Here is a 20,917-nt window from a genome sequence, read left to right on the forward strand (position 1 = left end):
GAGGCACATTGAAAGTTATGACAGGTCAAATGTCAGGTGTGATGACAGCAAAAGAACCAGGCGCGTCCGTCCCAGGAAAAGAAAGATATCTTAACAAACCATGGCCCTGTGGCGCTACGTTTGAAATGTATTCCTTCTTTAAGCGTGGAGTTTGACTAAAATAGACTTGTAAAAGCTATAAACTTCCTAAAATAAGTTGCACTGTCTTCAAGCAGAGCAGAAAGAGAACAGAAAGATACATTTCTCTGTAGGCAAGCAAGGGCCAAGGCTTCACACAGAAATAGAATGGGACAGTGCAATACATTTTGCAGAGACCTCCGTGAAAAGGCTCTTGCTCTTTGGAAGTCAAGCATCACCAAAGTACAAGGCATTGTATAGATACATCCCCCTCATATATAAATAGTATCCATACATAAAAAGGCAAACTGAAATGACATTGGTGGCACATCTTTCCATGTCACAGTATAAAAACAGCACTACAATCAGAATGTCTGCTACAGTCATTCCCTGTGCGATTGATGCGTTACATGGAGATACGGTGAAAAGCAGCTGTCATTAGACGTTTGTCACTTGAGGGTGGGAAGACCGCCCTGTGTTACAGAGGTGGGGATTAGGAGCAAGTTCCCAGATGCATTAAAGTTTAATGAAAGCAGCTACTGTTAGTCCAGATGCAAACAGTGAGAGACGGGGTGGGCGGGGAGCAGACACAACATGAAAAGGATAGGACAGATCCAGAGAATTAAAAGCATAAAGGAAACAAGCAAATGGAAGTGCGAATGTGGAAGATTAAATCAACTGTAAAAAGTCAGGGAGAGGAATCAACAGAAGAGGAAGAGATGGGCAAAAGAGGAGTCTTTCAGCTTTTAAAAGTAGAGCAGAAAAGCTGCTGAGAATTAGCAGGGGCCTCCACCATACAGATGCGACTACTACCCCGACACCAAAAATGGCAGCTGTAGCCTTACACCCAATCAAGCTGGGGTAGAAAGTTTGGGGGCAAGAGGCTCTGGGACCAGGGGACGGGAAGGGCAGGAGGGGAGCAGAGTAGGATGGACTTGAGAAGCAGCGGGGTCTCACACATACACACCCTCAGGGTTGAGACTGGACACTAGAGGGTTTTGCAGGTTGCGTGGATGTCCCAGGAACTGTTTGGCAGTGGGACGGGGTGGTGACTCCACTGGAGTAACACTGTGGCCTGACGGAGATAAAGAAATATGTTTAGTGGGCAAGTCTTGACTCTAACTGCAAAGCATACCATGTTGAATTTTAGTTCTAATATTTATTTTTGTTTCATACTTCCATTACTATATCCATCCTGCAGAATATGTGCCAGTTCTAATTGCTCCAGTTGCTCCTGAAGCTCTGTGCGTGAGTGGGTGTGCGTGGGCAGGACACCTGTCTGTTGAATAAACTGCTGCAGGTTACACTGCCTCAGCTCCTTGTTCAGCTCCTCCAGCTCCTCCTGTTTGGCCTGAGATGGAAAAGAACATGGATCAGTGAGGAAAACAAAGGACGACTGAGAGCTCACGTCAGTCAGCTCTGACTCACTGAACACTTACATCTTGTTTTCCTGCAAAGTGGGCGAAGCATATGGAAAAGGGATGAGCTGAACATGTCTGTTAATCTGAAGATATAATTCTATTGTTAATGATAACTGTAATAATTACACACCAACAGTGGAATTTATGAATGTATTTATAAGACAGGATTACTGTATTTTGCCACATTACTACTACTGTAAATGCCAAACATCTGATCACCATGAGAGGGCAGCAGAGTCTACAAGTCTAGTCTCAAGTAACTGATGAAGACTACTTGTGTCACCTATCACCATCATCACACCCATTTAGCTACAATGATTCATCAAAGTTCCACAAATACCATGGACATTTTTTCAGATTCCAGCAGCCTGAGGCATATTTATAGATGGATACATGGCTACTGCGTTTCAAAGTTGTGTTAATGCCAGGTTGGAAAGTTTTTCATCAGCTAGAATGACTGAAAACGTGGATACCTCCATCAAGACAGTGGCGTCATCTTTGCGCCAAGTGTGATGCACACAAACAGGCCAGTCAATCAGTCCTAATCGACTATCCATTTGTGCTTAATGAATGTGTCTGCTTACAGCACAGGAAGCAGCAGCAGCAGCAGTATGCAATAGGCCCCAAGCCTAGTACCTATGTGTGTGTGTAATTAATGTTGGACTGTTGGACAGCCTGCTGAGGCAGTTCACACCTGCAGGTCTGCCTCCATTAGCCTAATGACAGGAATGCTGTGCTCATCATCACCAACACATAAACACTCGGCTAGCAGCCTTGAACGATCAGTTGAGTGATGACTGACGGCCAGACACACTGTATCATCTTACTGGCATTAACATGTCACTGGAAATGAAAAGCATCTTATTTCTTCCAGACAATAACTGTCTGGGTGGCAAAATGTCTCTGTGGTTACTTTCAGATTATAAACTCTTGCAGTACTGTTTGCATGTTATGACATGGCAGTACATATTATTATTATTATTGTACCACTATGTATGAAAGAAAAAATGCCTCTGTTCTACAGCTGGATGCTTTCTATATAATTGGGAAATTGATCATGACACGATCCCTCTCTGTTCCATCAATCAGGCGCTAAATCTGTAGAGTTCACCCTCAGAGTCAGACACATTCCCATGAGGATGACTGACTGAAAGGCAAATGAGTTTATTGTTATGTTTTAATTGGTTTTGCAGCCAGTTTGCTATTTATTACTTGGAGCCCAGTGGGTTGTGAATGGGACAACAGTCTTTCAGTCTGGATGATCTTTGCTAATGAAGACATGGAAACACTAGACTACAAATGCCCTCAGTGTGCTCCATTTCCTTGTGACAAAACATTTAAAACACCATCTACTCTACTACAATAAAATAGGAATTTAATGTTCTTCACTTCCCTGGCTGGAACTACTCTGAATGAGCTCCATGAAGTGGATACCCGAGTCCTGGATTCCATGTGGATTTTGAGGGAACTCGAGTTTCACTTCAAACTGGGTTAAGCTTTGACAACCTATGACAACCATCAAAAGTAAACAAACAACGACGCTACAAACTACGATAAGTTGAGGCTAAATTGATCCAATAAAGGGGCCTTCTTTTTCTACAAATCAATCCTCTTTAATCTCTTTTTCCATACACAGGGTACAAGAATATGTATACACTGGCAATGTAATATAAACAGAACAAGCATACAAGATGATACCTGCCAAACCAGTTCCGCTAGGCTTTAAATAGTTCTTCAGAGAATACATTTTCATACAAGGTAGGATATGAGTACACAGTCAGTAGTCATCGTAATGTCTTGAATAAATATTGTATATCAAAATGCCACAATAAATCATGTTTCCTGTTTTAGTATTCTTTTTCCTTTTATGAGTGTCTCTGCACTGTTGTTTGTCTGCTGCAGAATGCAGGTAGGAGAGGGATACAGTTTTACAGTATAGCTAGAAGAAGGTCTGTGGTTACACCCCTCAAACGCCACATGGGCTTATGTGGATTTATAGCCCTTTCTCCAGAACCGTGACCTCTCTCCTTACCTGCAGCAGAGACTCTGCCTTCCCCAGAGCCTTGTCAGTCTCAGATAGCTGCTCCCCCAGCTCTGTCCCGTGATTTTCCTGTCTCTGGAGCTCTGCCGTCATGGCATCGAGGGACTCCTCAGGTCTTCTGGCTTTCCCTACCTCCTGGCTTTCCCGCTGGATCTCTTTCTCCAGCTGAGACGAGCGCACGGAGAACTCGTGGAGCCGCCGTCCACAGTCGTCTAGCTTGGCATGGAGCTCCCCCAGCTTCCTCCTCATTCCTCGCTCCTTCTCCACCTCTGCCTGAAGCTCCTCCTCCCAGTACTGCTCATGGGCAAGCTCGGCCTGGTTTCTCCGCACCACTTGCTCCAGTGTCTCCATCTCTTCTTGCAAGCGAGCGTCAGAAACGGGTGAAGGACATGGAGATGGGTAGGGACACTCCCAGGAACGTGACTCCCTCTCTAGGGTTTCTAGCTGGGCCTCGATGGCCCTCAGTCTCTCCTGTTGCTGAAGAACTTTCCTAAAGACCTCCTCTTTGGATGGGCCTGTAAGTGGTGAGGGAGACGGCGATGGCACATGAGAAGATACAGGGCTGGGAGAAGGAGAGGGGGAGGGTCTTTGCTCTGGAGAGTCCCGAGGAGACTTCTTAAATGGTTTGGTTCTAGGGGAGGTAGATGGCCCCAGGTTAAAGGTGTGCGCTTTCTTAGGCTGGCTGCGTTTCGATGGCTCTGGCTCAGGATGCTTGGGCAGTGGGTGGGGAGTTGGTCCGTCTTGTTTTGAGCCAGGTGCGTCACTGCTGCTAGGGCCAGTGCGGCGCAGGAAGAACTGAACTTCACTGCCATGTTGGCCTAACTTAGCCAGAGACTCCAGAGGCCTATCTGTGGCCAACAGCTGCCGCTCCGTATCCCTAAGACGCTGGATCAGAACATAACGGCCTGTCTGGCCTGTGGACAGAGAGAGACAGAGTGAGTACACAGAAATATGTCTACAAACTGAAAAACAACACTAACCACCACCATATCTACCCACTACACAAATATCTTAAATTGAAGAAGCTGCATGAATCTCTTTTAAACAAACATAAATCAGCCGTGACTGTTGATCAGTTACTTGCGGAAGACCTTTCTTCTCCTCCAGTGTATTTAAGGCAGCTGGTTTGACTCCCCCCACTGCTTCTACAGAAGTAATGCTAAGTGAACAAATGACATCAAGCTCATTATGATGATGCTGATACCTCTAAATCCCTGGCCTCTGAGGGTTGGAATAAAAGGCTGCCGCGTAAGACTTGCACAACATGAAATTTTTTTTGAATAAACTGAAGTTTCCACAAGGACCTTGAAATTAGGACAAAACCTCCCTTATGACTTGGCAGGCAGCTCACTCATGGAAGGAGGAGAGTGCTAAATCTGGAGTTATGTTGTTCATCGCTGATGCAGCGTATGGCTTGACTAAAGCCGGAGGATAAAGGGACAGAGAGCCCGCACAAATCCAAACTGACAATCCAGAAGAGTACTTGATTTGAATCAGTGGAGAATGAAAAAGTGAGCGCAGAACCAGATTGCTGCAACCTTGGCATGTCTCAAGTACTTTTGTTTTGTCTGCTTCAAATTCTCCCTGCAAGACTGTTATCTAATCACTTAAAGCCTTTAGATAACTGTCAAACAGATAAACATGGTGCCAAGTAACAACAGCTTGGAAATTGGTTTCACAACATGAAAACTCAATGATTTCATAGCAGAAAAGAGTTTGAGGTACTCACCAATGGCCTGGGCCAGAGCAATGACCACATCCTGGCAGGAAGTCTCCTCAGACAGGCCGCATACAACCCGCACTACTCCGTCTACCCACACTTTTAGCTCCATCTGGGACCAGGCAGGACGGGGTAAAGGGTAAGATGGTCTTCAAAACCGATCACTTCAGCTTGGGTTGGCTCAACTCAACAATGCATGGCACTGACTCTGAAAGACAAGAACAGGGAGACATGTTAGACTTTTGTAAATGTTAAAACAGTGGAATGCTCTTGGGGGTAACAAAAAAGACACCAGACCTACGTTTGGATAGTGATGTATCGTTTATCGTATCGAGCATGTATCATGATGATACTAAAGGACAGTACCCAGCCACAGACTGTTCACCTTGCTGCCGCCTGGCAAGAAATACAGAAGTAACCGCTGTCGTATCACCAGACTTCGGAACAGCTCCGTCTCTCAAGCTGTGAGACTCCACCATGTACAATAGTTTTATTTCTATGACTTGTTATTTATCCACCATCTACACACTATCATTTTTACATAAGTTGTTTTTTGTGAGTAGCATAAAGGGAACTACAATTTAATCTTGTTATACAACCCTGTGTTAAAAAATCGTAACTAAATCTACCTTGTTACCTTGTAATCTTATCCCACATATCACACAATGTGTTGCTAACCTAAACAAAACACACTGGAAGTTGTCATATACATAGTACCATCAAGTGTTAGTCATTTTGTTAGTTTCAACACCAAACAGTACAGACGTCAAAAATGTACTGTGCTGAGTGTGCGCATCATTGAATTAAAAAGACTAGCAGTCGAGAGGTTGAGCAGTGTAGCATTTTGTTAAGTTCCTAGTGGTTAGTTAAGAGCCCAGGCTGTATCTTGTGGACCTGGGAGCAGAAATGCCAATCTGTAACCCAATTAAACGCTCTGCTGCCCTCCTTCAAAGACGTTATGATAGCTTACTGCCGAGGGGAACGGACAGGGAAAGTGGAGCAACTCAAGTGTGTCTATGTTTGGGAGAGGGCGTATGTGCGGGTAGAAATACATAGAAACATAGCAGGAGAGATAGAACAAGTGTGTGTGTCTGTGTGTGTTTATGTCCCTCAATTTGATCCCCCTCAGCAGGCACCAGAACTGGGTCTCAGACTTCCGAGAGCAGATCAGCAGGTAACCCAGCACACATCTGCGCAGCAGGTTTAACCTAAATGAAAATCATTATGTTCAGTCCTCCCTCTGTCTGTCTGTACTTTCACTGCTAAGCTTCAAAACAAGGTAATAAAATACCGCAGTGCTCATAAAAAAGTGAAATGCCTCGGGCAGTGGTAGGATTATCTATAGAACTTGGCACAGTAAATGAAACTTTCTAACCTAGGTGGGTAAAAGACAACTTTCCACCCAGTCAGACAGATGGTGTTCTCTTTCTGCCTGTCTCTCCGGTTCTCAATGGGAGGTGTTTAATACTGAGCCCCACCATTATCTTGCCCCTCATTCAGTGCCTGGCTCTGCTCCACTGGCTGCCTATAGGGAGCTGCTTTGGAGGAATGCACTGACTTCATCTGCCAGCCGGAAGAAATCCTGCTTTTCTTAACAAAGCCCTCTTCCCCACCCCAACCCCTCTGCTGCTGACCTAGCTGCCCCGCTCCACCACTGCTGCGACCGCTGTTTAGACGCCAAACACAACCTCTGCTGCGGAGCAACAGCCTATCTGATGTGGCAACAACATCACATAGAACAGCTCAACATGACACCACGTACAGACGCAATGACGGCACAGCTCAGTGACTGAACCAGCAGAACGAGATCACAGAAAACAAGTGGGAGATAGAGATGGGTGATCACATGTGGTAGAAATTCTTTTGAGCCATGCAAGCGAGGTGATGTCATCTGGAAAGAAACTTGATATGAAAAAGGAGTGCCTATCAAAATCAAACACCACAGCGGAGACGTACATTTTTTCTTCGAGAGGGCACCGAGGGTGCTGTGTTGCAATACATAATTAAGCACATTAGCCAGTCATTGGACAATCATTTACTTTAGCTGTGAGGCTTTTTTAAAACATGCAAGGGGGAACGGAAAGAAACATTTGAAGTTCAAACAGAGGTTGAACTTTTGACATTTTTGTGAAATACAAACTGCATGTATAGGGAAATTAGGTCGTACCTAACTGGAGTTGATGCAATTTTCATGCAAACAAACTTGCGGACAGTACCTAGCTGAAAGGTCTCTCTATCCATAATAGATTTCTATGCCCTGTAACAATCTCATTAAATGAGAACACAAACACATCGACATCTCCCGGGCTAAGAATGTCATTCTCTCATGATGCTTAGTTCTCGTCCCTCCTGGCTGGTGAAATGTGATAATCTACGCTAACAGGAAACAAACAGGCCTGTGAGTCTCAGGTTGCTGTCTATTCTCTTTGTCACAGGCACAACAAACTGAGAACCAGACATCCGCCTGACCCAGGTCCTTTTCACGGCATAGCTCCGGAGTCCTGTGTCAGTTCTCATTGAAATACAGAAGGAGGAGAAGCACATTTACACTGTTTGTGATATGTAGTCTCAGTATCATGAAGCATACTGTCAAAGCAGGCCCTCAACAACAACAAAAGGGGCTGAAATAATGTTCAAAATACTGCAAAAGCCAAAGAGTCTGTCAACCAACACATTTGCTATCCAAAAAGGAGGGCGACTCCAACTCCCACCTTTACTTTCACCCTAACACCACCCACCAAAAAAAAAAACAGGACACAGTTTTTGTTTAAACTCTGAGCTCTGGCCTGGCAGGTGTTTTTTCATAGGAAAAAATCATGAAAATGCACAATCACTTATAGGAGCAATCAAAAATCTCCCACTCCAGGCTCAGACACAAGCACAAAAAAGGCACTTGAGGAGCTTAAATTGAATAAAGAAAACAGACTAGACATACGGTATGATGAAAGGGAGAGAAAGAGAGACAGAGAGGAAGACAGACAGTGAGCAAATTAGAAAGGGAGAGAATATATGTGGGAAAAAAGTCTGACAGATAGACACATGAAGAGGGAGAAAGAATGGTAGAAGAAAAGAGCAGTGATTGGAGCCATGTGCCATTCCCTCCTCTACCCTCTCATCATCACTCACCCATCCAGCTAACCCGCTTTGCATCTTTCATCACCCTGTCTGTGCCTCTGTCTGTCTCCCTTGAATAACAGTCTCCTAGCTTCTCGCTGAATTCGACTCAAGGCAGAAATGGTTAGGATCGCAGCAGCCCTGCAGACACACTGGGCATGATGCGGCTCGTCTGCGTGCCACCCTGTGCAAGCAACAGAGTCGGGCTGTAAATTGAGGGGCCTTTTCAGACCAAAAGGAATTGTCCATATGCCCAAACAACTGCTGTCAATTTACTTAAAATATGTGACACGATGAGGCTTGAGAATGAACATACATGTCTAAATCCACAGATGTGTGGACGTCCACTTTCTGACAGGACCCATCTCTCTACAATTTAAAAATAAACACCTAACATCTGGCTCAGACAACAATCTTGTGGGAAACATGGGAGACACCCACTCCCCACTTAGTTTTGCATGATTTTTCTTGCACAGGAGAATCCAAAAAGGCATACACACAAGCACAAATGCACAAGAATTCATGCAGCTGGACGGACAAACCCTTAAATAGGGGTGGACAGTAAAAACAGATAGAAAGTACACTGGTATGAATTTTCCCAACGTTATGAGATCTGACTAAACCGTGCTGACCATTAGAGCAAGATTTGTCGTTCATCAGTCTGCGAAAGCAAATTGTCTGGAAAACGTGAGGCCCATGCAGCTTTGTTTGGATATAAAGAAACGGCTGGTTCAGCTTCCATTATACAGATGTGGACTAGGTATCAAAAGTCAGACAACAAGCAGAAAACGATAATCTGCAAATTTTGTTGGACAACAGTGGTCGCAAAGGGGGTTGGTAATACAAGCAATCTTTTCTATCACCTCAAATAAAAACATGTTCTGGAGTATGAGGAAAGCATTGAATGCATCTTCAGAAAAGAAAAAAGCTGGAAGTTAATTAAGAAAAGGTTTTGTATTTATTATTGCAGTTTTTCACAATAAATGTTCTTACAATACCTCTGTACAACATGAAATATGTCCTAATAATACAGTTAAGAGTACAGTAAGAATTGCCATGTTGCCATACCAGTGCTTTACCCTTCTGAAACATTTATTGAAAATGTAGGAAAAGCGGATATACCATGCTATACCATTACTCTCCATGCTTCAAATTATACAGTGATAAAAATGTTAGGCCTTACCACCCAGCCCTGCCCTTAACCCCTGATCTCCTTAGAAAAGGTTTAAATGATTAATTTGTGTTTGGTGTTTCAGAAGAATTCCAAGCAGGTTTTTAATGTACTGTAGCTGCTCAACACCTGAACTCTTAGGCTACATGAAGGATACTTGCTGCGTGTGTAATGTGTGTGTGTGTGTGTGTGTGTGTGTGTGTGCCAAGCTAGTGCAATGGTCAAAGGTACTTTTGTATGTGCTCATGTCCGAGCTTGTATGTGTAAGTGTGTTTGCAAGCAAGCCTGCCATTTAGGGCTATATTTATGTGAGGTTGCTCCAGCTCAGCGTGATTACTGTGCTATCTCTGCAACAACAGAAGTCCGTGGAACAATGGCAGGAGTAAAGGGCAGAGCGTACATCACACACTGCCTCAGATGTGAACCAACGTCAGATACACAAACACACAGAAATACAAGTGTAGACAAACAGTTCTCCCTATCAGCATCAGCAGAGAAAATAAGACCCTGGCCCAGGCTGGTTAAAGTGTATACAACAGGTTAGACATCGCTGTTAGAGGACAATGAACAGTGCTGGGAGAAGCTGTCCCCTCTGTGCCACTCTGGTCCACATTGGCAGAGACACACAGACACTCAAAGAGCCAGTAACACGCTGGCACAGAGCAGCCTGGTCTCATCTGTACTGCAGAGACACTATTGTTGTTCTGGTTCCACACTCACTCAGCAGACAGTGTTGCCTCTTTTGTGGCCCCTGGCATCACCGTGTCATCTGCTGTGCCTCGCCAGCTTTTACAGCCATTCTGCTGTGTCCACATGTTACCAGTGATAAAACTAATAAAATACTTTCTTTTGTCCTCCCTCGCCTCGCCTGTTTTGCATTCTTTATTCCTCCTCCCCCTTCTTTGTCATCCGGTGTTTCAGTCTACCAAGTGAGCGCCGTTTATGTTCTCAAAGACCGATGAGAGCAAAGACAACCAGAAAAGTTCACAACATGCCCGTAGTTGAGTGCAGCACAATAATTATTCATAATGGTAGAAAATTATCCTTTTGCTTCAGCAATTACAACTGGTTCTCTGTGGAAATCTCGTGTTGAATCACATGGGTATTCTCAGTCACTTTCTGTTTGCACAGCAAGAAAAATGTCCACTGTCTAAATGTCATGTACACTTCCTACAAAAGTGTGGTACTACACACACAAGTACAACAACCATACATTGCAGGAGTTTCAACTGGCTTTAATTATTTAATCAAAACTCATATAAACAACTAATCTGGTAAGGGTGCTGACCACTTACGCTAAATTTGGACAGAAGTATCCACGTGGTGCTGGAAGCAACCAACTGGGTGAAAGAAAAAACCATCAACATCATTATTAACGATGAGCAAGCTTTTGCAGACACAGCCCCAGGGCTTTGGAAAGCTTCCCTACATAGTACTTTAATGGAAAAAGGCTTTTTAGAATAATAACTTACATTTCCGATTCTCTTTTCTTCCACCTGCAATTTGAATTTTTCTTCTGCATAAATTCACCAGTATTTTCACAAAGTATCGCTCGACTCTTTAACATCTCTTTTCAAAAGATCAGAAGTCTTTCTAAAAGTAAATGTTGCTTCAGGGACTGAACTGTGCTAATCCCCTATACAGAACATCTGCACACACTAGGACCAACTTAGTCCTCAGGCAAACGCAGATGGTGGATGCTTTATAAAATAGCACAGACAAGCCTAGCCTAGCCTCATATATTTGTGATCATGATTTGATTTGATTCTAACAGATCTTCTTCCAGATCTGTCATGAAGAAAGCGATGCTTTCTAAGAGCCATCCACAGCTCCCACAACACCGTAACTCCCATGTAGAAGCCATTATCAGCGGTGCTGCAGAGCCTGCGGTCAGAGAGCAGGGAGTGGTCCACTGGGCACATGAGGAAACTAGATCCAAGATCTGAGGGTTTCTATTGGGCTAAATTAAAACTTAATAACTTTCCAATGTAGACACACCTCTCACACAAAAGATAATTTGCTTTTATAGTATGTGACAAGGCAGTAAAACGTAGGAAAAATAGTTTAGCCACGGCTAGATGGTTTAGTTTTTCTGGGGGGCGTTAACAAAACATCAAACAGCAGTCTCTTCACTTTGTTGTACATGCAAAACCTCTGCAGCAAAAAGGAAAACTTGTGTGTGTTTATGAGATAGCATTTAATTTATATGCAGGCATTAGTGTATACATATAAAATTGTGTATTTTACTATGACACTGACTGTGTTGCTTCTTCTTCCTCACAGTAGAGGGCCAGGCTGCAGCAGGCGCTCCAGACAAACTGCTTGCCTGGTTCCCCGCTAACGGAGCTTCACTGAAGCTTCACTGAAGCTTCACTGAAGCTTCAACACACTTGATGAATAATGCATTTTGTCACAGCACATTAATTTGGCAAATATTTCTTGGAACAAAAACCAAACGCTTGTGACCGACTAACTCTTTGAAAAATGTCCCCTGTCCGTCCGTGTCTCTCCTCTATTGACATGCTAATGACTTGGCGCAGAGGAATCAGAAACAGCACTAATAAGCTTTAGTCGTCATACTTAGATACAGAAATCTGTCGCTGCAGCCTTCAGCCTTCTCCATTATAATGATTGGTTCGTCCAAGTGTGAAATCTCAATGAGAGTGGATCAGTGGCTCATTAGCACAGGGCACACCTCTGCCTCTAAATCAAGGGCAAATATGGGCAGAGGTATATATATTTACAAAAGCAGACTCATTAGTAAAAGCTTGTGAGCGCATGTCCCAGATCAGCTGCATGAATGGGGTTATTCCACTCTGTGTAATCGCTGTGCGATAATTGATGATGGAGGAGGGTTAAAGGTTGAGGTCAATTATTCCATTTGATCTGAAGCAGGCCTCGACACGGCCATTCAGGGCATGGCCATCAACTGTGGTTGTCACTACTACTGCAGCCACACTGTGTAAAACAGCACTTAGTGTGAAATCCCAGTCATCATGAATCTCCAGCAGCACTCATACAGACAGAGGCTAACCTGTCCTGAACCACAAGAGAGAAGGAGGGAGGGGGAAGGTGTGAGAGAAAGACTCTTAAGTTCATTTGAATTCACGAAAATGCTTAGAAGGTAAGTTTTGTTTTTGGATATATAAAGAAACCCTGGCACACTTTTGAATTTCATTGAATAGGCTCAATGAATAAATGAAACAAGGTACACTCGCACAAGCTTGTGGGCTCAATAGTTTATACAGCCCCAGCCACAATAAAATAATACTACATTATTCATCTCACCGAGTGAAAGACTTATTCATACCTGGCTTGGCAGTAGTCATTCACTTCAACCCCGGAAAACGTGCGGAGGCGAGTACATTAGAGACCAGGAATTTGTTTGCGCTGACTCATGGATCCACCCACAGAGCCAGCAGCTGATGGTGAGAATGATAATGCAGGATTGCACATAGCCTGTGGAAGGCCAGGCAGAACTGGCCTCCACCGAGACCTCGGCTCAGGATGAGTGGTTTGGCTGTCTGCAGGCTGAGCCCTGCAAGCAGCACAGGAGTTTGTATTGTTGGGTGAGCCAGGGAAGAAGGCTCTCAGACTGCTGATGGGCACCCATGTGTAATTACATACCCCCGACCTGACTCAGCAATGTTTGCCAGGGAAGGAGGACATTGGTCTGTTCCCAGCCAAACTCAATACAGAGTGCACACATCAGATAACACATACAAGTGTGCAGTGAGTACAGTCAGATGGACATTCAGCTATCACACAACTAAAATAATATGTTACATAGTTGAAAGACAGACAGCAGACTGGCTGACTCAAACTAAATGACGATGCTTTATGTGGGACTAAAGCAACATGTAACTGTAAAAGTGAACCCACTCATTTAAAAAGGATGTAATTTACACAACACACGAGTAGAAATTAGTAGCCTTAAATTTACCAACCCTTGCTATTTATAGATGAATTTTTCTGCAGGTGCGTGTGTGTTTGTGTGTGTGCTCTACTCTCACTTCCTCTGTGAGGAGTCAGGAATGGCACAGCCTCCAGTGTCACAGGTTTGAAGCTAAGCTCATCAGTAATTTAAAGGCCGCTTCCATGTCTGCTCATATCAATTATTCACTCCAGTTTTCTTGCTTTCTTTTTTTGTCATCTTACATTCTAAGGCCTCAAATTATACAAAAGAAAACGTCAATGGTTCAGTCCAGGCAGCTGAATGTAATTTAATTCATACAGTTGAAAACTCCTCTGACTGGAGATGTATTGAAGGGAGGCTATTTTGCCAGCGACTGAGACTGGTGTTGGTCTTTCATCATACTTTAATTCCGAGCAATCCATGATAAAATATACACTTGCCAGTCCTTATCTGAGTTAAAGAGAATTTTGCCATCAGCATGCCCAAGGAAACAAATATCAATGTGCTGCTGCAAAGAAAAATGGTATTCGAGAAAGCTCAAAGCCAAAGACCTACATCATCTACACACAGCTCTGTCACATCATTAGACAGTGATATACAAGACTTAAGTTCAGTCTTAGGTAAGGCTGTTATCAATCCAGGACAGAGCAGGTGCACATTCCTGTGCAGGGTTGGACCGTTAATATTACTACAAAAATATATGACTCCAACCAAAGGAAAACACGGACCCGTCTGCTGAATGAATGTTTTCACAGATGAAAGTGAAGAATTCCGCTCAGTTTCGTCCCAGGACATCAATCTGAGGTCACGGACATTACAGTGGTAGTTCACAAACTGATTCAATCCATTCACTGCTGGTTTTGATTAGATTCAACTTTGAAACTGAAAGCCGGAGTCCCCGGACTGTGACATACTTTGAACAGCTGCCAGGTAGTTGGAGAGCAAGCCACATGTTACTCCACCGCTTAAGTCAGTCTGCTGTGCAAAAACATCTATTCTCACATGCTACTAATATTTACCTTGGGAGTTCCAACATACCTGGCCTTTGGAAAGAGACACAGAAAGGCAGCATGTGTGTGTGTGTGTGTGTGTGTGTGTGTGTGTGTGTGTGTGTGTGTGGACCTTCAGGTAACCTATCGCAGCACCGTGAAAACAGTTAAGACAGATAAGATGTCTTTTAATTTATCCCAAGATTCATTCCACAAAAATACTGTTGTGTGTGCTGAGATAAGGTCCATACTGGGAGGTTTGTACAGACGAGCGCTTTGGAATGTACAATACGTCATCAAATCATGAACAATGTTTTGACTTTATATAATATATATATATATATATATATATATATATATAATAAAGCTTTTGTACTGTGAACACATGTCAAATCACATGTAGGTCCGATTTTATAGCCATTTTCTGAATAAAAAAACTACTTAAAAGTGAAACGTATTATTACAACAGAGATGGATCATAGTTAACAGGGAGGTTAATGCAAAAATAAAAATAATGCTCAGACTACCAGGTGGTCACAGGCAGAGTGCATCTTTTCCCCACAGACAGAAAAGAGATGTTTTAAAATAATTTTAGTATATTTTATGAAAGCATGAATGCTATGGAACCGGCAATGAATGTTTATGAAGCAGCAGGTAGCTCCTTCAAACTTTGCTACACTTTTGTTTTTCATCCGTTTTTTTCCGAAGCATGTGACAGAAATAAGGTCATTGGAAAAGGAACAATCTTGTGTTGTATAATGATAAATAAACTACCTTGTACTTTGTACCTTGAATGCAGAGAACTTCATCTTCTGATGTTGGGCGGTGGGGTTGGGGTTTAATGTGCTGGGAAAAGGATAAAATGTGTTAAGGATGGTGTTAATGCAACTATGGCTGGATGTTGTTTACATTTTTCCACACTGATACCATACCATACCATGTAATGCTTTGGTGATGATAACAAAGCTCTATCTTGGATAAAACATCATCTGTCTTTGTGAAATATAATCTTGATTTTCTACAAAATGCCATTTTTCTCCATTTGACAAAAATTGCGAACTTTGAATTAAAATCACAAAGTTTTCTGAGCATTGGATGCAAGCTTTTAGAACTTTCTGATACACAGTGTTCATTCTGTACCAACAAAGTACTGAGGGTTGATATACCCAGCCAGAAAGTGTAGGGTGAAATCTGTTTATGTTGCACGTGCATCACAAGGCTTAGAGTGGGCCTCTCAATACGCCTGATTTATAGTTTGATAGGGAGGTGTCACACACGACTCTCTCCCTGTCATTACTCTGAGGAGGCGTAACGATCCCGCCTCTCAGAACAGTGGGGGGGAGGGGAGGGGGGTACAGTCGAGATGAGTAAGGAAAAGGTAGGAGGGCAGGGTTCAGATTTATGGCCGATTCTCAGTATCCTAGGAACACCTTTGGGACTACGACGGTATATCTGTCTGAGGTGCCCCTTCACCGCCAGAAAGCTGCTTTTCACCCCCCTGACTCAAGATCACCGGAGAGATCTTTGGCATGGATACACATGCATACACACACACAGCTTAATACCGACAAGGCTGCTGTTGTTGAGTTTGCATATGAGAGATAAGTCGGCTACCCCTGAGGAATGACAAAGGGAGAGGACGGGGAGGAGAGATGAAGGGGAGGGTGGACAAGACAGCACAAAGACGAGTGTGTGTTAAAGGGAGAATATTAAACAGCAGACTGCAACAAACCCCAAGTCTGTGGTATGCCAAAATGAAACTGACCAAACAATTAACTATGGTCGGTCTCATGGGCATGATAACTGAGGCCTTTCATAAAAGTTTACCACATTATCTGGATAACTTTGCTATGTAAAACCTGGAGCAGGCAGTTCAGCATTGAAGGGGGAGCCAGGTTTTACTCTGCCAAGGTACCCAGGCAACTCAGTAAACCTGCATCTTGGCACAGGGCCCAGGTCTGAAGCACCTTAAGCTGCAGACAAGAGAGTAAAGTGACACCAAAAATACGGCTTATCTGTTCATCTCTACGGATGAAAAAAGTGTCCACTTTGGTCTATTTGTCACTGGGTTGTGGGAAGCATGGTAGTCTGAAGTGTGCACAATAAGTGGCACAGATTTACCTGAAAGATTGTGCTTTGAGTATATTCTTTGAACAAACAAAATGACAGAATGAAAATGCATGTGCATGTGACAGTCCTCTAGGGCTAGGTGAAAAATGTACCGATGCCTATATTTGGTTACGCAGGCTCTCCTAATTTAGCTTTTTCCTGTCTTTCATGCAGTCACATGCTTGTAAGCATGATCACAATCACTAATGTTTAACCCTGTGAAAGACTCTTGTTTATTTGCTGTCAATACACTTGTGTCAAATAAATAGGTAAAATCATTGTAACTCTGATTTTTGCTCAGACGTGTATTTCTGCTCACCAATGTGCGTTTGTGTACGAGTAACTGCCATCTATACCCATGAGCAACATTTACTTGTTTTGCTTCTGATGTGCTCGATCAAACACATCTACATTCAATGAGAGGTCTAATGTCAAGCCTCTCAGCATGAGGGACAAGTCTGTCAAATCCACCTGCCTCTCTCCTCTCCTCTCTGTTGATTTAATATCTCTGGGCCCCCGAGGAAGACATTTTCTCTTTCTTGCTGGTGTCTTGAACCCCCCCCCCCCCCCCCCCCGGTCCATGTTATTTAGGCACCCTGTTATTTACTGCCCAGAGAGCCCTGTGTGAAGAGAGTCAACACAGCGTGGCTGGTTGAGGGAGCAACCTGCTGCTCACTGTCTCACACACACACACAGTCACATGACTATCCCAGGGGGGCTGGCAGAGATGTTTACCGCACAACAATCACTACACACGATAGGACCGAGAGCCATGGACAGAGAGACAAACAGACGGAGACATCCCCAGCAACTATTACCTGCCAGTGGTGTCAAACTGTTACAACAGAACAGGAAATGTGAAGCTACTGGTTTGATGACAAGACAGGGCAAATGCCCATGAAGGCTACGCAAAGTTCACACTGACAGGGCATGACAGCATTCACTCAGGTTGACTTTCCAGCCAGCTGGACTCACTTGGGAACATGTCCTTAGGAATAAGCTCTGAAAGGACATTCTGAGAGAAGGTGTTTTAATCCAACCTCTGACCTACACATGCTGCATGAATGAAGAGAGATTGAGGCTAACGACATGTATGTTGCTCAATGACCTAAAATTATTTCAACAACACTCCCTAAAAAGGTTGACTGAAGACAAAAACAAGTACAACAAACCATTCCCTTGGGGATATGTTTCTCAAACTTCCAGCTGGGATCAAAAGATTTAAACACTTGTTTCTGATTGGTCCAGAAATTTCTGCAGTTTTACAACTCAAAAACTGTGTTTTCAGGTGCTCTTGAAATGTTCATGTCTTAAGATCTAAAAGCAGAACCCGCAGTGAAATTCCTTTTCCAAATCCTCTCCTTCCTCTCAGTAATTATAGGCTCCCAGCTGACAAACTACAGGTCTGTTGTGTTTGTCTTTGCCTCCTCGGATACAACAGGTGAAGCAAGGCCTGTGTATGCTTAGCTGGCTATGCTAGCCAAATACATATTACCCTGGTAGAACAAAAACACCTGGAGAGTGAATGAGGTTCTACTTTTTTGCATGTGCTGCCAAGAGAATTTCAGGAGAAGGAAGATCTTTTCTTTGCATCACCGAGATCTTGTAACCTTGTACATACAGGCTTAGTACAGCAAAAAAAACTAAAATGTTCCCCTTTATGAAATCCTGCGGGGAAAGTCTGCCATAGTAAACTTGGTGAGGATGATTTATTTAGAGGAGTGCAGATGATTTGATAAATTGAAAACTGGGTTGACTTTGGATTGGAAATAGTGGTGTAAGGAAGGATGAGGAAGCAGGGTGTGAGGGATGTGAGTGTGATGCAAGGGGGACTGGATCAATCTTTTATCACTGCAGTGTGCTTTCATCCCTAATGGATCCGACATGAGCCGAGCACAGCACTACTTTCTGTCACATTGCACAGGCAGGGGAAGGACACACGGAAAGAACAAGAGGGAGCAAGAGAGGTAGACAGAGCAACACGTGAGAAAGAAGGGAGGGGAAGTGGTTCAAGCCACCTTCCCAAAAATAATCACAACCCCAAACATGCAAACATGTTATTTCACTGTTATGCTGTCATAGCATTTCCAATTACGTCTGGCCCTGAGTGCATCTGCAGAAGTTGGGAAACGCTCCTCATGAGGACGGTGAGAAAAGAAGTCACTTCACAGCATGAAGAATGACTCTGAAAAATTCCCATCAAGAATTCCCAAGAGGTATCTCGGCGTACACTCAATCTGCTTGCCATGCCAGCTGAGTGAAAGACAGACACACTGACAGAGACGCAGACAGACTATTCTGGAAGAAGAGGGGAGTCCATCTGTGTATTCAAGCAGTGAAAGAGCAGTAAAAATAACATTGCGGAGAACAAGGCAAGGCGACTCTCAGAGGACACTCTGCTCTCTCCATGCTGAACAAGCTCATTCAAGTGATAGAAAATAAGAAATATCCAGGCAGCGAGGGGGAGATACAAAGGGAAGGTGGAGAGAAAGGAAGTGCTAACTGAACAAGGCTGGGAAGAAAGTTCAAAGTTTTAAAATGCGTTCAGACTGCTGGCAACCACATAATTATCCTGTCATCTGACAGTCACTTTAGGTATAATATCTTTAGTGCCTCATTTAGCAGTACATTATATCAAGTAACTGAGGTAATAAATACTCTATACTGAAGACAAATGGTTTTTCAAGGCGCTTGTGGTATTCAGAGTCAGTATCAGCACCTGGTACAGTTAAATGAGGGTTACCAAGTGCAGGTACACATAACTGAAAAAGAAAAATAGCAGTAACAATTAAATGTGATACATTTACATTTATTCATTTAGCTGATGCTTTTATCCAAAGCGACTTACAATTGCTATACATGTCAGAGGTCGCACGCCTCTGGAGCAACTAGGGGTTAAATGTCTTGCTCAGGGACACATTGGTGGACGTCTCACAGTGGGAAACGAACCCAGGTCTCCCACACCAACTAACTAAAATAAATGAATAAATAAATGATATATGCTTGAGTAAAACTTGTCCATTTGGCTCTTTCCCTTACAACCATCTATTATGATGACACTATCTCTTTGGAACCAAGTTCACTGTGTGAAAAACACAAACAGAGATAACACATATGCTGTAACTGTGTAACTCCCACAGTCAGTCAGGGGGAAAAAAATCACCTCCCAAGGGGTGAGGGAGGGGAGGGGGGGTACCAATCGATGGGTCCTGATTGGATAACAAATACAGCCTGCTAATGAGCTCCAAGTTCCACTATCTGACACATACCATGCTGGGAAATGTTAAATAAGATACTAGCCATGCATAATGATGAGTCAATGTTTAAACAGGCTTAGAGTGGTTTGGTGCATTAGACTTGCACAGTGTTGGCATTTGAGATGTGTAGCACGTTAACAGTTAAATGCGGTAAGAGAACACGCAGCGAGCGAGCTGAACTCTGCCCGTGCCCTCCATAAATTAATCTTTAATCCCACAGTGGTAAAAGGAGCAGCCCGTGTGACTGTGAGACCTGTGAAAGAGATAGCCTGCACTCTGTCTCATAGTTCCAACATGGTAAATGACTTAAATGACTCAATCAAAAACATGCATATAGAGGGCTGCTCTCTGACTCACACTGGGACTGCTCCAAACACACACACACACACACACACACACATACACACACACACACACACTCGCACACACAAAAAACGAGTGCACAAAGAGTGAAGTTTCACCCAAACAGGTTTGAGTCCTTTTGTTTCATACAGGAATACTTGGGTGGCACGAGTCTAGCGTTAACAGGTGAAGACACAGCTCAGCTCCCCAAAGACACAACACAAGATTCACACTTAACTGAACAAATAGCACAGCCACAGAGAGATCGGCAGACTTCAGAGAAACTTCCTGACACTGACATTCAAACAGGCAAGGACACATTCAAACACTCTCTGAAACAAGCCCTTCCACTCACCGAGTGAGAGGATCCTGTCCTTCTCTCCGTTGTCTTTATTCCCTCTGTCTGATTTTAATTCTCTCCGTCTCTTTTCCTCGCTCGAAGGGGAATCCTTTACGTCTGAGAGAGCAGCAGAGCCGGTTGTGCAGCTGGTGTGCAAAGGCAGCGGGTGAGTGTGCGTGGAGCGTGCGAGTCCGGCGCAGGTCAGAGGCAGTCAGACTTGGTCAGGGGGAGATTTAAAGGATGTCACGACTTCTCCGCTCTATCTTCCCTTATCTGTGCCTTCTCCTCGCTTGCTGCCTCAGGAATGCACTTCTCCTGGGTGTCCTCACCGCAGCCAAGATCTGAGAGCCAGCTAGGTTTCTCTCTCTCTCTGTCTACAC

At 43.7% G+C, this 20,917-nt stretch overlaps 1 protein-coding gene across 5 annotated transcripts in view; it reads right to left on the reverse strand.

The window, feature by feature from the left end:
• rassf7a (Ras association domain family member 7a) overlaps positions 1–20,917 on the reverse strand; it is a 29,593-nt gene that overhangs the window by 855 nt on the left and 7,821 nt on the right. The window contains exons 1-6 of one of the 5 annotated variants that reach the window (XM_038706695.1): positions 20,553–20,917; positions 15,278–15,335; positions 5,309–5,507; positions 3,571–4,493; positions 1,294–1,468; positions 1,085–1,192 (exon numbers count right to left, since the gene is read on the reverse strand). The exon at positions 20,553–20,917 is cut by the window's right edge and continues 35 nt beyond it. In XM_038706695.1, the coding sequence (XP_038562623.1) occupies positions 1,085–1,192; positions 1,294–1,468; positions 3,571–4,493; positions 5,309–5,411 (1,309 nt within the window). In that variant the 5' untranslated portion in view covers positions 5,412–5,507; positions 15,278–15,335; positions 20,553–20,917. Of the gene's footprint in view, positions 1–1,084; positions 1,193–1,293; positions 1,469–3,570; positions 4,494–5,308; positions 5,508–15,263; positions 15,336–20,552 lie in introns of all 5 variants that reach the window. The other 4 variants (XM_038706693.1, XM_038706696.1, XM_038706692.1 and 1 more) reach the window with 4 other exon arrangements.

The sequence above is a fragment of the Micropterus salmoides genome, unplaced genomic scaffold (genome assembly GCF_014851395.1).
Source record: "Micropterus salmoides isolate LMB-PRFRI ecotype aquatic unplaced genomic scaffold, ASM1485139v1 Ms_hic_scaffold_8, whole genome shotgun sequence".
Taxonomy (NCBI): domain Eukaryota; kingdom Metazoa; phylum Chordata; class Actinopteri; order Centrarchiformes; family Centrarchidae; genus Micropterus; species Micropterus salmoides.